Source organism: Rhodamnia argentea, chromosome 8 (genome assembly GCF_020921035.1).
Source record: "Rhodamnia argentea isolate NSW1041297 chromosome 8, ASM2092103v1, whole genome shotgun sequence".
In the NCBI taxonomy this organism is placed as follows: domain Eukaryota; kingdom Viridiplantae; phylum Streptophyta; class Magnoliopsida; order Myrtales; family Myrtaceae; genus Rhodamnia; species Rhodamnia argentea.
This window is the reverse complement of record NC_063157.1, coordinates 24,025,598-24,042,466: the sequence shown is the minus strand read 5'-3', so window position 1 is coordinate 24,042,466 and position 16,869 is coordinate 24,025,598. Positions and strand designations below refer to the sequence as shown.

The 16,869-nt window shown below is 39.8% G+C and overlaps 2 protein-coding genes across 2 annotated transcripts; one reads left to right on the top strand and one right to left on the bottom strand.

Moving 5' to 3' along the window:
* Positions 1-917: 917 nt before the first annotated feature.
* LOC115735516 (DNA polymerase epsilon subunit D) lies at positions 918-3,945 on the bottom strand. Its single transcript, XM_030666788.2, has 3 exons — positions 3,655-3,945; positions 3,105-3,223; positions 918-2,004 (listed from the first exon to the last, which is right to left on the bottom strand). Exons 1-3 carry the CDS (start codon positions 3,831-3,833, stop codon positions 1,325-1,327), a joined length of 978 nt encoding a protein of 325 aa, XP_030522648.1. The 5' UTR covers positions 3,834-3,945; the 3' UTR covers positions 918-1,324.
* A 1,404-nt stretch (positions 3,946-5,349) lies between these two features.
* Positions 5,350-12,654, top strand: LOC115735393 (calcium-binding protein CBP). Its single transcript, XM_048284348.1, is given in 10 exon segments — positions 5,350-5,499; positions 5,501-5,565; positions 5,798-5,859; positions 8,711-8,819; positions 9,064-9,109; positions 9,333-9,441; positions 9,444-9,492; positions 9,589-9,605; positions 9,701-9,779; positions 12,252-12,654. Coding segments are annotated over 10 exon segments (1,089 nt in total).
* The last annotated feature ends 4,215 nt before the right edge of the window (positions 12,655-16,869 follow it).

The window sequence follows — 16,869 nt, the reverse complement described above, 5'->3', positions numbered from 1 at the left end:
TGCTTTGAGCTTTGATTATTTATGAGAACATGTAATACCCATGCATACTAAAATCTTATTTACACGGCAAAGAAAGGCCGGAGGTTTTGACAAAAAAAAAAGCCGGAGGCGACAATGGCATTCGGAAGTGGGCTCTCTCTTCCTTACTTGCGCATAAGCTTCCATGCTAGTTGGAACTTAAGAGGATTACCAATTCGGGTTTCAGTTCTCTCAAAAGGATTTCTGTGGGTGCAGCAGTGTATGGGGAAATTATATGTTCTTCGAGCTTTCTAAAGAAAATTATATCATTTGGCGAACCAACCATGACGTTTTGCTGTCTTCCTGCTTTGGCGTAAGGTCACCATGAACAAAAACAGAGTAACAAGACCAGGAATCCCACAATGGTACATTCTTCCTCTTTCTTCAACCTGCCAAGAAATACTGGTTGGAAGGCAGACAATGCCTAACTAGAATGCCGGTTGGTATCTTTTCCATGTTTCAAGAACTTTGCAAGCCTCGGAGACTGACTAGCAGAGGTTGCTGCTCATGTCTGATCTTTGCCCAATCGTGCAAGGATGAGAATGATGAGGTGTTCGCAAATAAGCATCGGCTTTCCTGGAGACGGGTCTCAACGATACATGCAAAAGCTCCGCTAGCATCTGCCTTCCTTGACCTACAAGGCATGGAATTCACCAGGAGACTATAAAACCATCTAGGAATACTTTCCAGCATTGAGGAGTTCTCCATTTGAACAACATGCCTCTGTGGCCGTGCCTATCTCAACAAAAACTACTGACAAGTTCTGGCAAAGAAACCCTTTTAAGTCAAGAACAACGAAAAGAACCAACCTTCTTACCAACCAGTGAGTACAGCAGGGTGAAGCCACGAGATACACGATCAACGTTGCAAAAATAATGGTCAACACAGGCAACAGAAAGTGGGCAAGATCACAGTATCCATGAGCTATAAAAGTTACTTGTTCGAGAACCAGATAATATTAATGAAAACATATGAAGCCAGAACAATACAATTTACCAAACACCACTCGGCACCACTCCACTGATCATTACGAACTGGACATATAAGCTGTTCTAAAGTATCCACTAGCATCAGTTACTGATAGAAGATGCTCTTATATGCTGAACCGTTCTTGGATGGAGTGAGCTCATTCTAAGCATGCCCTAAATCATGAAGCTTGACTTTTATGAACCTGAGTAGATGATATATGGGATGTGTTTCTTCCATTGGATGCCTCACTTTGCATGCTGCTGCTTGCTGATAGGAACCTGTAATTCGTCCAGTCAAATAACTTTTCGCCCACTCAGACGTCGACCTCAATTAAACTTTATTCTTCAGAGCCCTTATTAATGCCTACATTTTTCTTTCTCTTGCCACCTTCTTTGGTTTGGGAAGGTTCTCCCTCCATCTTTCTCTTGGTTGATTCTTTGGCCTTAGCTTTGTCTTTAACCACAGTTCCACTTTCTTCTTCAGTTCCATTACTAGTGAGACCATTTTTCTTTCTCTCGTCGTCTACTTTTGCTTGGGAAGGTTCTCCCTCCGTCTTTCTCTTGGTCGATTTAGCCTTAGCCTTGTCTTTAACCACAGTTCCACTTTCTTCAGTTCCATTACTAGTGCCTTCATTTTCCTTTCTCTCGTCATCTCGTTTTGCTTGAGAAGGTTCTTCCTCTGCCTTTCTCTTGGTCGATTCTTTAGCCTTAGACTTGTCTTTAACCACAGTTCCACTTTCTTCTTCAGTTCCATTACTTGTGCCTCCATTTTTCTTTCTCTCGCCATCTCCTTTTGCTTGGGAAGGATCTCCCTCCATCTTTCTCTTGGCTGATTCTTTGGCCTTAGCCTTCTCTTTAACCACAGTTCCACTTTCTTCTTCAGCGCCATTGCTAGTGCCTCCATTTTTCTCTCTCTCACCATCTCCTTTTGCTTGTGAAGGTTCTCCCTCCATCTTCTTCTTCATCGATTCTTTTGCCTTAGCCCTTTCCTTTTTTCCAGCATTTTGCTTCCTGAACTCTAGGAAATCAAGAAAAAAGAAGTTGTGCCGCTTTTCTTATCATCCGAAAGCAGAAAAATTTGACATGACAAGCCAAAAATCAGCAAAATCCTGTAGCTAAGCATCCCAAGACACTTCAAAGATATGCATAGAATTCAGCAGCAATGCAGTTAAGAACCACCACATGTAATTATTTGAAAAACAAAACCAATGAAGACCATAACCTTGCGGTCACCGCTTCATCCGCCAATTGCAAGACAAATGACGGAAATTTAAGCACAAACCTTGAACACTGGAGACCGACAAGAGTAGGAAAAACTAAGAAATTGTGTGCTAAATTAATTGATTTGCCTAATATTACATTAAAAAAGATATTTTAGCAGAGGACCCAGCATTGCACGGAAATCATAGCACAATATGAAAACAAAGTGATGTCAATAGCAAGCCAAGAAGACACTGGAAACTTGCATAAGAAACATATTAGTGATGTCAATAGCAAACCAAGAAGACACTGGAAACTTGCATAAGAACCATATTTATGGCATGCAATATCGAAATCTTTGTTGCTCTAGCATAGGGGATACAATTGCAGAGTTCTTGCACACTAAAGCTTTGACCAACAATACACGGCATTAACAATCTTAACTTTTGGGAAAATCTTATACGTTCATGGCTGTAGCAAAAAACGTAGTTCAGTTTGTCAACTGGATAAACCACTGACAGGATAAAAATGATGCCCTATGCAGTTGCAAGTGTAGAAGTCATCAAAACACAAGGAAATCACGTCAAATTTGTCACGTTTCTAGGAAGATGGGCTAACAAACAATTAAAAAAAAAAATTCCACCATCTGATAAGTCGACCAAATATTATCCATTCTTCAGACATAATTTCCTTCCAATAACACCAATTCCTTCTGCAGGTATAGGATGCCAAAGCATAAGTAACGTGTACAAACACAGCCCGCGGTGCTAACAAAATTTCCCAGAAAGACAGAAGGTTCTCATCATGCCTCATATTGCTCAGATTATAAAATGCAAATATGCCATATTTTCAGCAATCGTACTCAAGTAGCTTCCATTAGAAGCAAGTAATGAACTCAGGACTACAAATCTTACTAACCATCAAGGGACGCTCTAAGAGGGCCTATGAACTCGGGAAATTCCATCTCCTCCAGCGCCTTTAATACGTCATCAGCATTAATAGTCTGCCTTTTCGATTCTTTGCATATGTCATTCGCTCTGCCATAAAGTGAAAAAACGAACTGTGTCAATACTAAATTGTGTCTAATTCCAGAACCAGCAAAGAGACACGAGCTCTTCAATTTTAGCATTCCAAATATCCCTAATTTCAAAGGTAGTAGCTCATCAAGGGCTGCTCATGGTGTCAAGCTACGTCAAGAATTAAGATAAAAAAAAAAAAATTTTGAACAGTCGAATATCGCAGAAACTGAAAATGATAAAGGAGGAGCTTCACTAAGCAGAACTTTCGCAAGTTCCAGAAGAGAACTACGGCATCTCACTGCAAATCGAAACCAAGAAAAAACGAAAGGAAACCTCGACGAACCCTGCGTCCTATTATTAAAGTCAACATAGTAAGAACCCTAGAGAACAAAACCAGAGAGGGAGAGGCGCCGCGGGGGGGGGTTGGTGGTTGGGGGAGAGATGCTTACGTGGCGGAGAGGTAGTGGATGAAGATGCGAGCGCTCTCGGAGAAGGCGAGGAGGGCTTCCTTGTGGAGGGCGACGTCGCCGTCGTCGGAGCACCTGGAGAGCTTCTCCTTCACGACGCGCCGGACGATGGTCTTGGGGAGCTCCTCCGCCTCGCTCACCACCTTCGCCGCCGTCTCCATTGAGATTCCCGTGCCCGGTACGATTGGCGCAGATCTCGGCGAATTCGAGGAGGGGGGCAGGGGTATGTGGCTCGCGAACTCGGTTAGGGCTTAATTTTCCCGCCAACAATGAGAGAGAGAGAGAGAGAGAGAGAGAGGGGCTTCCCATTTGTGGGCGTTCACTCTGAATTTCGGGCTTTCTTGCGGGCTTTCTAACGACAAAGCCCGGCCCGTCGTTCCCTAAGAAAAATTTAGAAATAAGTCCTGCAGCTGATATTTAAAATTTTTAAAAAGTACAATCCAAGTCCTCAAATTTATCAAATTGATTCAATTAAATCCTTCCATTAACCCCATCTAATTTAACTAATGAAAAACAGTGATGTGATTTTTTTAATTATTTTCTCTTTCTTAGAGTTCTACATGTCATTAAGGTTAACTAAAGCATTAAACGAACGTCGCTTTAATTAATATCTCAAATTTTCACATATATTTTAGTTAAATTAGATTAAAAAATAAAAAGTTAGAATTATTTTAAAACAAAATATATGGGCAAGAGAGCCCAGCCACAGCCCAATCACCAGTGGGACATTGGCATGGACGAGGGGGACCATAAGCGAAGGCCAATGGCCTGCTGGCCCTCGCCAAAATCTAGAGAAGGCCGCAACCCTTTTTTAGATCCCCTCAATCAACTTTGGGCAAGAGTCGCAGCTCCCGCCAACGTCAATCAATTGGTGACCATCACCGTTCCATAAGAAAATTTAATGATTTTTCGAATTTCCCGTATCGTTATCCATGGTAACTTGCACTTTTTATGCGTTTTTTTTTTCTAATTTTAATTTCTCAACTTAATATATAAAAGGGAAAATTTCAAAAAAAGACCCGAAATCCTCTCATTTTCTTAAATAAGGGCTCTAAGTGAACCATGTTTAAATAAGAGCCTAAAGTACTCTCATTTTCTCAAACAAGGGTCCGAAGTGAATATTATTTCAAATAATGACCCGAAGTGGCCATAAAATGTCAATAAAGGGCCCGATTTCAAGGGCATTTTCATCTTTTTACTTATTTGATCTTTTTATTTTTTATTAAACTTTTCTTTTATTTTTTTTCTCAAAAATTAACAAAAAAATTTAAAAAACAAAAAGACAACATACATAGGCGGGAGTGTAGCCCTCTTGCTTGTGGTCGCCGCCCCACCTCTAGGGGAAAGGGGGGTGGACGGCGAAGGCAAGCGGGGTTGCCAGCGCCTTGGCGAGAAAGTTTACTTGAGGTCCTTATTTGAAAAAAAGAGAGGATTTTGGATTATTATTTGAAATTTTCTCTATATAAAGGTAAACTCGAAAATATGGCGAGAATAGCCGACGTTAATCGCCGCCATCTCTGACACGTATTTGCCCGCAAATAAACGTGTCGAACTGTCTTAGTCGTGACTTTGTCGTCACCTTCCTCCATTTCTCAATCACTCTCCAACCTTTTCTTTCCCGCAATCCCGGTCGAACCTTCTTCGAGTTTCAACCGGAATGCCATCCTCGCGCCGTTCATGGCGTCCTCCTACGGCGATCGCTACGACCGGCCTCCTCCTCCTCATCAATCTTGCACACCCTTCGCTCTGGCTTTGCACGACCCCTACGACTACGGCTACGGCTACGACCAACGATAGCATCAATAGTATCCACCTCGGCCTCCGTACGGGGTCGTCGGCGTCATCGTCATTCGGGTCCAAGTATTGTTCATGGTTCCCGCCGGGGACCGACCCGAGGAACCGGATCCCCTACCATAAAGGGAGGGGTGATATTGAAGGATCCGGGCTGTCCATTTCAAAATGGACGGTCCGGATTCATCCACATTAAATTTTGAAATGAGGGAAAATTTTTTGGCAAAAAATTTTAAAATTTTAAAAAAGTGATGTGGATCAATCCGGGCCTTCCATTTTTTATTTGGACGGCCCGAATCGATCACGTCACCCCCGGCAATGTTAGAGGACTCGATTCTGCGATTCGGAGCTTTGAGATGGGCGATAGGGATAGGAGCGGGTACATAGACGTGGCCGGTTCCGGTTCCATTTTTTAAATTTAATTTTTAAAATAATAAATAATAAAAAAGCATAATAAATTATAAATTATAAATTATAATCAAATTGTACATTGTAATAAAATTTGGGAAAAAAAGAGAGAGAGGAGGAATGAGCTCGAACTTAATGAATTATCATTAAGTGCGTACATATCTTCTTGGGGATAGAAGAATCAAAACTCATGTAGTTCTTTTACCTTTGATAACCCCAACTTACATCATTGTCAATCATTGTTACCGGTTGTGGTACCCATGGTGGTGGTATTTTCACAATCCTCACTAAAAAATTCGTGTTTTCGATAGAGTTATTGGTGTCGAAATATAACCTTCATCCAATCGTCGGCACAAGCTTGAGCTTCTACAAACTTCGGATTTAATCTTGAATGGCGAGAGTCCAAAACTAATCCTCCAGCGCTAAATGTTTGTTCAACAGAATCTGTTGATGAAGGGGTTGCTAATATATGGCGAGCGATGAGGACGAGAACTGGGTAGTCGATTAAGTAACTCTTTCACCACTCTAGGATTTGGAAATCTATACTATGTTCGACATCACAAAACTCAAATTGAGTGGTTAAATATTTTTCTAATTCAGAAATACTATCTGTTGCCCCCCTTTTTTTTTGTCTACTCTTAAGTATATTGTACCCTCTACTAAGTGAACTACCGGTTTCGCTTCGTGAGGCATGAGATTGTAAAGATCCATAATCATTTAAACCATATATAGTATAAAATGTTTCATATGATACTACTATAAATTATTTAACTTCTTCTTGTATATTTGAAATATCTATCGAATCTTTCAAATGTAAATAATCATAATAATACACATTCAGATAATCTAGTAAACCATCTAATTTAATACGTGGATAAAAAAAAATACCAACTAAATAAACAAGAGGAATTTTGAAATAATAATGTAACCATTTTTCTCGCATTACTAAAATAGTCCGATCTAATTTAGTATCTTTTTCATATTCACTAAAAACACCATCAATATTAACACACTCTATTAAAAATAAATGCATAGTAGGATAATAAATACCAGATAAAGTATTAGTAGCATCATTAAAATTTTTCAAAAAATCTAATTTTTTTTGTAAACGTCCTAATGTTGCGGAAGTAAAGTAATTTCGGGAATATTTTGTAAAATAAACATACATAATAAATCTTTGTAATCAAAAGTTTGACGAAGCAACTCGTAAGTAGAATTCCAACGAGTCGGAATATGTTTTGGAAACTTTTTTGCCATTCTCCCATATTGTTTACAAAGTTTTCTTCATGCTTTCATAAAATGGGCACGAGTCTATAAAAATTTAATTGCACATTTTATTGGGGCGAGATAAGTCTCAATAGTTCGTAAACTATCTTGTACACATAAATTTAAAACATGGCAAGCACATCTAATGTGAAAAAATTGTTCGCCAAAAGAGGGTTTGCAAATATTTTCTAATTCGGGAATAGAAGCGGTATTTACGGCGGCATTATCAAAACCAATTAAAAATACTTTATTTATCAAATTATATTATTCTAAAACTTGCCTAATTATTCTATAAATATTATGAACCGAATATTTTTCATCAAAAACTCGAAATGCAATAAGTCTTTTTTGAATGGTCCAATCGTCACCTATCCAAGGACACATGACACCCATATAAGAATGAATTTGTCAAGGATCATTCCAAATATCGCTACCTCAATGCACATGTCCATTGAATTTCGCAAAAAATTTGCTAAAGATCTTTTTTGTTTTTTATAAAGATGTAAAAGTTCGCGTTTAATAGTAAATTTTGGAATAGTTGGTGCTTGCGGAACCAACGCAGTATTTATCAAATATTTCAAATTAAAATTTTCACTAGTAGTAAACGGAGCATAATCGGGGGCAACATATTTAGCTAATGTTTGTTTATAAAGTGCATCAGTGTAACGAAATAAAGGATGACTATTAGAATTAGCGTACCCGGAAATTTATTATTGCCTAGTGTCGATCCCCGCTTGCGTTGGATGTTTTTTTTTCAGATGCCGACGGAATGTTCCGTAGCCGTCTCATTTCGTAAATTTGTATGTTTGCGAACAATATTTACAATTTATATTATACTTACCTTCGCTTTCATCATATACCTTATCGAAGTGCAGCCACAAGTCGGATGTACTCTCTCGGCCCTTCCGTTCCGGCTCATTTGCCGTCGACATTTCTTCAACACCAGTAGGAGGATGAAGACTTTCTTGTGTTGGGACGTGCTCGACGTTCGGAATGGGAACAACGTTGATATTATCATCGTCGGCTTCCCAATATGCATACTCGGGAGGATCATATCTAGGAATAGAATACTCAGAATCTTCCATCGCCATTTTGGCCTTTTCGAGATTTCTGCTTCCACTTGCCATTTTTGAGAAAATTGATCGGAAATCCGATTGAGAAAATTGAGGCGGGATTGAGAAAATTGAGCGGATTGAGAGAATTTGGGAGAACCGAGAGAATTTGAGAAAATTGTTGAGAGGATTTGTGATAAAAATGAAAGGGGGAGGATGGGTATTTATAGAGATGGCGAGAGTTATTTAACTAAAAATAATAATTTTTTTTGGCACATGCAACGGCCCAAAGAGCCGTTGTTTTTGGGAGGGGGGCCCGCCGGGGGTGGAGGAGGGGGTGTTGGGGTGGGGAAGAGCCCAACGGCTCTTTCCCCACCGGGCATAACCCCCGAACTTTTTTTTTAAAAATTAAACAGGTCGGAACCAGCTCGGAACCGCCGGTTCCGACAATTATGTAATCGTGCGCCCGGTCAACGGACCGGTTTCATTTGGCCATGTCTACGGGTACATCGACGAGAAAGAGTTGCAACAGGCTCTCCGTTTCGTGTCGTATCGTAGGTTCAAGATCAGAACCGTTCGGTTGCTCATGTTCCTGTTCAAGAATCTCAATGACCCTCTTCGACTTGTTGGGTGTTCATTCTTTTTTTAATTCTTATATATGATTTGGTTGATTCATGGTCGGGTTTGTGCGATTTGACTTCGACTTGGTTTCATTACTGAGTGGTGCATTAGCATAAAAAGGTCTCAAGCTCACGGATTTTATCCATCCCGTGTCACTTTCAAAGGCCGCCAAGAAATCGAAAGACAGAAAAAAAAAATAAAAATAAAGGGATGTTGTCTGCGCTAAAATTTACCTATGCCGATCCGTTTCTAGCCCCAAAGAGTTCGCTGCTTCGTGGAGCTGCATCGGGTAATGGAGGGTAAGTTTCAACTTCGTTTAGCGGCTTAAGCTTTGGTTTTTGGTCAGTGGGCACAAAATTCTGAAGCAATGTCTTTGACTCATCATCAATCACTATTCCAGTACTAAGCTCCAAATAATTTGGACGTTAGTCGAGGCAAAGCAGCATACTTGGTTTTTCTGCGGGTCTTCTCCCGTTGCATGCGGTAATTAAGAATGATTCACATGCAAATTGGTGATCGCATGCCATATTCAAGAGATTCGACAGAGATAGAAGCGGAAAAATTGACTCAACAGAACCGAGGGTTGCTCTTTACAGTCTAGGCTATGCGATCCCACCGTCCGTTCTCCGAGTTCCGATAGCAACGGTAGGGGATACGAATTTAATTTCGATGCTTTCGTCGAGTATGCACCTTCTTCCCCTTTAGCCTTCAGCCCCACTTGAGTTGAGAAGAACTAGATTTGAACACGCACCTTATTAATGTCATGTCGGATGCGTAGGTGTGGAATGATTGTGAAGGTACAATATGAACTCTATGAACTGTGTTGTCACCTTACACGAATGCTTCGATGGCTAACCGAGCAATCATGTCGTTACTCAACATTGCATTTCAAGGACTGATGGAGAGATTCAAAGAGAAAGATTGACGATACACGGGATCGGCAACACTCGGATATGATGACTTCATGGGGCTTTTTTTCCAAATTATGAGAAAAAAAAACCAAAATAAGTTAAAAAAAACATATTTACTAGTTTGGGGTCCGCTCGACGGTCATAATGCTGATCGGGTCCCGCTTGGCATTTCAAATGCCGAGCAAGGGCCTCTCGGCGACTCAAGTCGCCGAGCAGGTTTCTCGCTCGGCGCTATCGCTGCCAAGCGAGAAAAGGCAGCGAGCACAAAGACAAAAACCGCTGCTTTGCAAGTGTGTTGGCTGTAGCGGGTGGGGGCCCCTACCATTTTCAAGGCGTACCGGCATCTTTAATCAGGCGCCGATACTGGCGCCCGCAAAGTTGTTGCAGCACCTTCACGAGCATTACAGAGCCTTCAGCTCCGCTTAAATCAAAGTCGAAGGCTCTCCGCTCAGAAGGCCTCTTCTTCTCGAAAACTCTCATCTCCGCATAAGCTCTTCTCTCCGCTCGTAAGCTCTCTTCTACGCTCAAAAGCTCTTCAGAAGTAAAAACTCTCCCTCTTCTCACACTCTCAGAGCCTTCTCTCCTCTTGCACTCTCCCTCACACGGCTCACGAAGATTTTCTCGGAGAATCCTCCCTCGTCTCGCCTCAAAAAGCCCTCTCTCTAAGACATCCTTTCATTATTATCGTTCGCTTTTTCTCGCCCTTACTGTTCATCGGCCTCATTTGTTCGTTGAAGGAGATCCCTCTCCTCTTAGGTGCCTTTATTGATGTTATTATAGGTTGTTAGTGTTTTTATTTTATTGCTAATATTTTCATCATGTTTAAAGTAAATTGGGACTTTTTTATTTTGCAGAAGTTGAGACAAAAGCAAAGCTGGCCTCCTTACTCGGTGCTTTCTCTTGATAGTTTGAGCTCTTCATTCAAGACGTGTCTACCCTCAATAGTTTGAGGTAAATTTCGTTATAGTTATTTTTTGCGGTTTCGTAAGTATTTTTTTATTTATTTGATTATTATTTGTACCCTCAATAGTTATAATGTTTATGAATTTAGGTAAATAAAAAAATCACCTTAATCTCGTAAAAATAAATTTTTTGGGACTTTTTTTGCAACATGTCCATATTCATTTTGACGATTTTCAAAATATGAAAAAGAAATTTAGGGGTATAAAATGAATTTTTGGAAAAAAAAAAAAAGGGTGATCAGATGGCCCGAGAAGCGGGGGCGGGGTTTGACTCGGTCTGAAAAATATGTTTTTAATAATTTCAAAGTTCGACTATTAGAAAATTAGAAAAATAGAAAATTGATTGAAAATATAGAAAAATCATAGAAACTTTCCAAAAAAATGACTAAAAAATATTTAAAAAATTCAAAAAAAAAAAGGAAATGGCCACAATCAACTGGCCATGAACTATTTTGGGTATTTTGGCAAGCGATTTTAAAAAATGACGATTTTGGCCTTCTGGCAAATTGTCTCTCAAAAAAATTATAAAAATTTCAAAAATTAGGAAATTGCTACAATCAACTGGCCATGGACAATTCAGGGTATTTTGGCTGACGATTTTAAAAAAATGATGATTTTGCCATTCTAGCAAATTGTTTCTCAAGAAAATTATAAAAAATCCCCAAAAATAAGAAATGACCACAATCAACGGGCCATGAACGATTTTGGGTATTTTGGCCAACAACTTTAAAAAAAATAACAATTTTGCCTTTCCGGCAAATTGTCTCTCAAAAAAATTGTAAAAAAACCTAAAAAATAGGAAATAGCCACAATCAACTGGCCATGGATAATTCATGATATTTTGGTCGATGACTTTAAAAAAATAACGATTTTGCCCTTCCGGCAAATTGTCTCTCAAGAAAATTGTAAAAAATCTCAAAAAATAGGAAATGGCCACAACTAACTGGCCATGGACGATTCAGGGTATTTTGGTCGACGACTTTCAAAAAATGACGATTTTTCCCTTCTAAAAAATTATCTCCCAAAAAAATTGTGAAAATCTCAAAAAATAGGAAATGGCTACAAGCAACTGGCCATGGACGATTTTGGGTATTTTGGCCGACAACTTTAATAAAAGGACGACTTTTCCCTTCTAACAAATTGTCTCTCAAGAAAATTGTAAAAAATCCCAAAAAATAGGAAATAACCACAATCAACTGGCCATGGACGATTCGGGGTATTTTGATTACACATTCTCTAAGCCTTTAAGGCTATACTAGAACATTTATTTCATTTGATATATTGATAGTGGTAATGTTAATTTGTTAACGTATACGGGACAATATTTACCAAATTGTAGGTGCGAAATAATTTCTAATTTATTTATTTAGCGTAATGTCGTCTACATCTTTTGCGATTGTGCACTAAGGAGGTACAATTGTATGAACTGAATATAGAATTGATTACAAAGGCGGACAATCTACCATGTTCGGAATTGCAAACATATCGACATTTGATGAGTTACATGTTTCGATTGAGAGCACGTTGAATATAACAGGAAACCAAGATATTCAAATAGTGGTGTATAGATATCCAGTTGTAATACGCAATTGTGTTACATGTGACATTATAAAGGTGCATGATGATGCTATAATTATGATGATCCAGCAATTTGCACTTCAGTTTGGTGCTACGGGGTTTTTACGGTTTTATGCAACCGTAGCCGAACACAAAATGAGAGATAATTCAGGCGAGGAAGGTTCGAATGTTGGTGAAGATGGCGATTTGCTTAATCGACGCGCAGCGATCGATGATAATGATGATGATGATGATGATGAAGAAGATGATCATTGGATGGACACCGATGGCAATGATGAAAAAGATGTCGGATGTAGCAATATGAATGCTTACTACAATACCCAAGTCAATAATCCCATTTTGGCGTTGGTACATCCATCGCTTTATTCAAAGATCGATTTTGACATGATGTAAGACAATACAAGAGCCAAGCCGGGCCGTATGTTATTTGATCCATAAAAAAAAATTGATGTTGGCATATTGTTTTCATCATAGGAAGCGGTGCGGTTGGCTGCGAAAGAGTACTCTATTAGGAGAAATCAAAATTTTCGCAGTTATATGATAAAGAAAACAGAATGTGTGATAAAGTGTAGCAATCCAAATGGACCGTGTGGTTGGAGGCTCCCCGCAATTGCTAAATCGGGTGGCATGTTTTAGAAAATAAGTACGTACAATGGGCCACATACATGCAGTTCTCCGCAAATGTCACGAGATCATCGGCACCTTGACCAAAAGTACTTCTGCAGCCGGATAGAAGTAATGGTCGCCGCCCAACCATATATCAAAATCAAGCCACTAATGGCAGAGATTCAAGACAAGCTGCACTTCGAACCTACTTACCGTAAAACCCGAAAGGCCAAACAAATGGCGATTGCCGCCTAATTTGGAGGTTGGGACGAGTCATATGGTAGGTTGAGGACGTGGATGATTGAAATGGAGAGCCGAAATCCAGGTTCGCATTTTATGATGGATGATCACATCAACCTAGATCAGGGCTGCACGGTTTTCAACCGGATGTTTTGGACTTTCAAGTAGACTTTGAAGGCGTCGCAAGTTGTCATCCTGTGATATTTGTTGATGGTACATTTTTGTACGGAAAATACCAAGGAACGCTCCTTTATGCGACCTCACTTGATGACAACAATCATAGTTTCCCATTGGCATTTGTTATAATCCATCGGGAAATTGTTGATAATTGGACTTGATTTATGAACTGTTGCGAAGACATGTCACTAAGAGAGATAATATTTGTGTAATATCAGACAGACATATCGGGATTCAACGAGCAATGGAGACAAGACGGTGACATCCTCCACATGGCCACCATAGATATTGCATTCGGTACATTGTCAGCAACTATAATAAACAATTAAAAAATGTCAAATGCAAAAGATTTGTTGAGATGACAGGTAAATTCTTGAATTTGTAAATTTCAGGAAAATAAATGTTCAAAAATTTGAATGCGAAGTACTAATTATTGTTATAACGTACGGTTTACACGAACCAACGGCAGAAGTTCAATCAAATCATGAGCCAAATAAGGGGGGTTGATCCAGCCGCAGATGCATGGTGCAATCAAATTCTAAGAGAAAAATGGACAAAGGCTTATGATGAAGGGAGGAGATATAGATCGATGACGACAAATTAGTTGAATCGGTCAACGGGATGCCGAAAGGTTTTCGTGGTCTGCCAATAGCATCCATGATGGACAAGATATTCTACCATTTGGTGCTCTATTTTGATACGAGAAGAACGATATACAAGGTGCAGAAAGACAATGAGTGGAAATATACGTAATTTGCAGATGCCACACTCGAGCACAACAATCAAAAAGCAAATAGGCATGCAATAACATGTTTCGACTACGATAGCAAGATTTTCGAAGTGAAAACTGGACATGACAAATCCGGGGGTTCGAGGGGCCACAAACACATAGTAATTGCAAACGTGCACATGTGAAAATTTCAAGGGTTGAAAATCCCATTTTTACACGTAATTACAGCATGTCAAGCGTATGACATTGTTTGTGGATCGTACGTAGATGAATGGTATACGTTAGATAAAACCCTTTAGTGCTATCGATACATGTTTCATCCGTTGGAGCATCTTAATTACGAGCTTGAACCCGATGAGCTGCCATTAGTGCCGAACCTCGAGTCGTATTCGGAAGAAAGTAAGGCCTCGTGCATCACAAATACATAATGAGATAGACTGGAGAAGGCCGAGCAGTAGCACTTCGCGAAATCATTGCACACACTGTGGAAAATCATAGCATAACAGGAAAACTTGTGCACACAGATCGGCCCGAGAGTATATCACAATTTGTGTTAATTATGTAAATTAGTTTGATGAATTTTTTGTAATGTTATAATATCATTATTGGATTGATATTTATAAAGTTCATTTTTTTCCAGGTTTTTACATTACATATATATATATATTTTTTATAATGTTATAATATCACAATTGCGTGATATTTATTCAATTCATATGTTCCATATTATCCATACATATGTGAATTTGTTGTAATGTTATAATATCACAATTGTGTAGATATGGTACATAGTACTTACATTCGGCCAGGCCCGGAGGATGGTTCACTACTTACTGAGTAAGCCCGACATAGATCTCACGCTATATGAGACGTTAAGATAATCGAAGAATTTAGCAGTTGATTTGTCCTTTGTAACAACATTATCAAAATTGTAACTAACTATTCATGTCACATTTCACGGATACATCCGATTGAAGCCCTTAGATGTCAGCGAGTGATACTACACATATGTGAACTTGATCCACGCATAGTCTCGTATCTGCAAGCTTCGGAATTTTATGACCTTTATATAATGAGATTTGTGCAGCTTGATTGACATTTGATTACTGCATTAGTCGAGCGGTGGAGGCCCGAGACCCACACCTTCCATATGCCGGAAGGTGAATGCACTATCACACTGCAGGATATTGCGGTGCTTACGGGGTTTCCCATAGATGGATATGCAATTATTGGCCCCACTAATGTAAATTGGGCCACTTTCTGTTATGATCTACTTGGTGCTCACTCGGTCCGGTTGCGTGGCACGCAGATAAGTTTAAGCTGGTTGAGACAACGCTTTGAAGATCTTCCAGCAGAAGTCGATGACATCATCGTAGTGCAGCATGTTAGGGCATTCATTCTCCATCTGCTAGGAGGATCTATTTTCGCGGACAAATCAGGTGCCCGAGTTAGTTTGTTGTTTCTTCCACTACTAGCGAACCTTAACATCCCTACGCGATACGGTTGGGGTTCAGAAGCACTTGAATGGTTGTATCGGGAGATATGCCGTACAACCGACCTAGAAGCGAAGTAAATGGGCGGTCTTGTACATGTTCCGTAGACTTGGGCGTGGAAGTGCTTCAGATGTTTCTCCCCATCCCCGACGATTAATGTTTATTTAGTACATACACCTTTCGGTAGTCGGTATGTGATATATTACATTTTCGGTTCGTGTGTCATTAATTCTTTCCAGTGCGTATAATATATGAAAATTGAATGTTTTTTATTTCTGCAGTTAGAATCAAGGTTGAAACACAACGGAGGTCCCCACACATATGTTGGTACATCTGCGCTACCAACATGATAGATTGGTATCCGAATATGTAAGTAATAATAGCAACGAATAAGTTTAATATAATGTTAGCTTTAAAATTAATTCTTAATTTAATTTGATATGTTTTATTATGATAACAAATTACTTGGGAGCCCTACGTCGACAATATTCTGGAGATTCTACCGTATTATCGCTTGTAGGGATAAGATATTTGGGGGGCTCGTGTCCCACTCATTTATTTCTAGATAGTTAAGTGGCATTATTCGGACCGAGTACTTCACCGGTTTGGTATGCAGCAGCCAATACCCACTTCTCCTAACGATTACAAAGCCTTTCATGATATTGACAATAGGCCACTTGGGAAAGATTGGGCAGCTAAGCATGGACGATGGATCGCTATGTGGGACGGATGTATCGAATATATAGTCCATGTTGATCTTACAACGGAGGAACTTCACTTTCATTTAGAATATATGGAGTGGTTCCATAGACATACATGGAAGTGGATTTCTATTACGGGAGCTGCAATGGGTTCAACGGTTCGTGAAAATACTTTCAATTTAACTCATTAATTTTATTTTAGTAACATAAGTTATTGGCATTTGATAACTTTTGTTACTTGTGATATCATTACCGGGGTGATGGCGCCGAACAAATCTTATTTATAACAAATTTACGTCCATCTTGTCGGGCATGGGCATATGTGGGGAGGATAGTTAGGGCAATGATATATGCCCATAATGAGGAGAGACGGCTAACAATACCGCTACCATCCCAACCAGCAACTATAGCAACACCCGTTGGTCCTCATGATGACGACCCACATGAGCCTGTTCGGTCGACCCGGAGGACTCCTCGAGCTCACGTAGTTGGCGATGTCGTTCATTACACCTTGGAGTATCATACGATAGATTTTGCTCCAGGTTTCACCCTAGGGTTAGGCCAGACAGGTTTCGATGCGGGATTCGCCCGGTTTGCCCTCTCATTTTCCGAGGGATATACTTTTGCATTTCCCGACAATCCACTAGCGCAGATTCCAGCT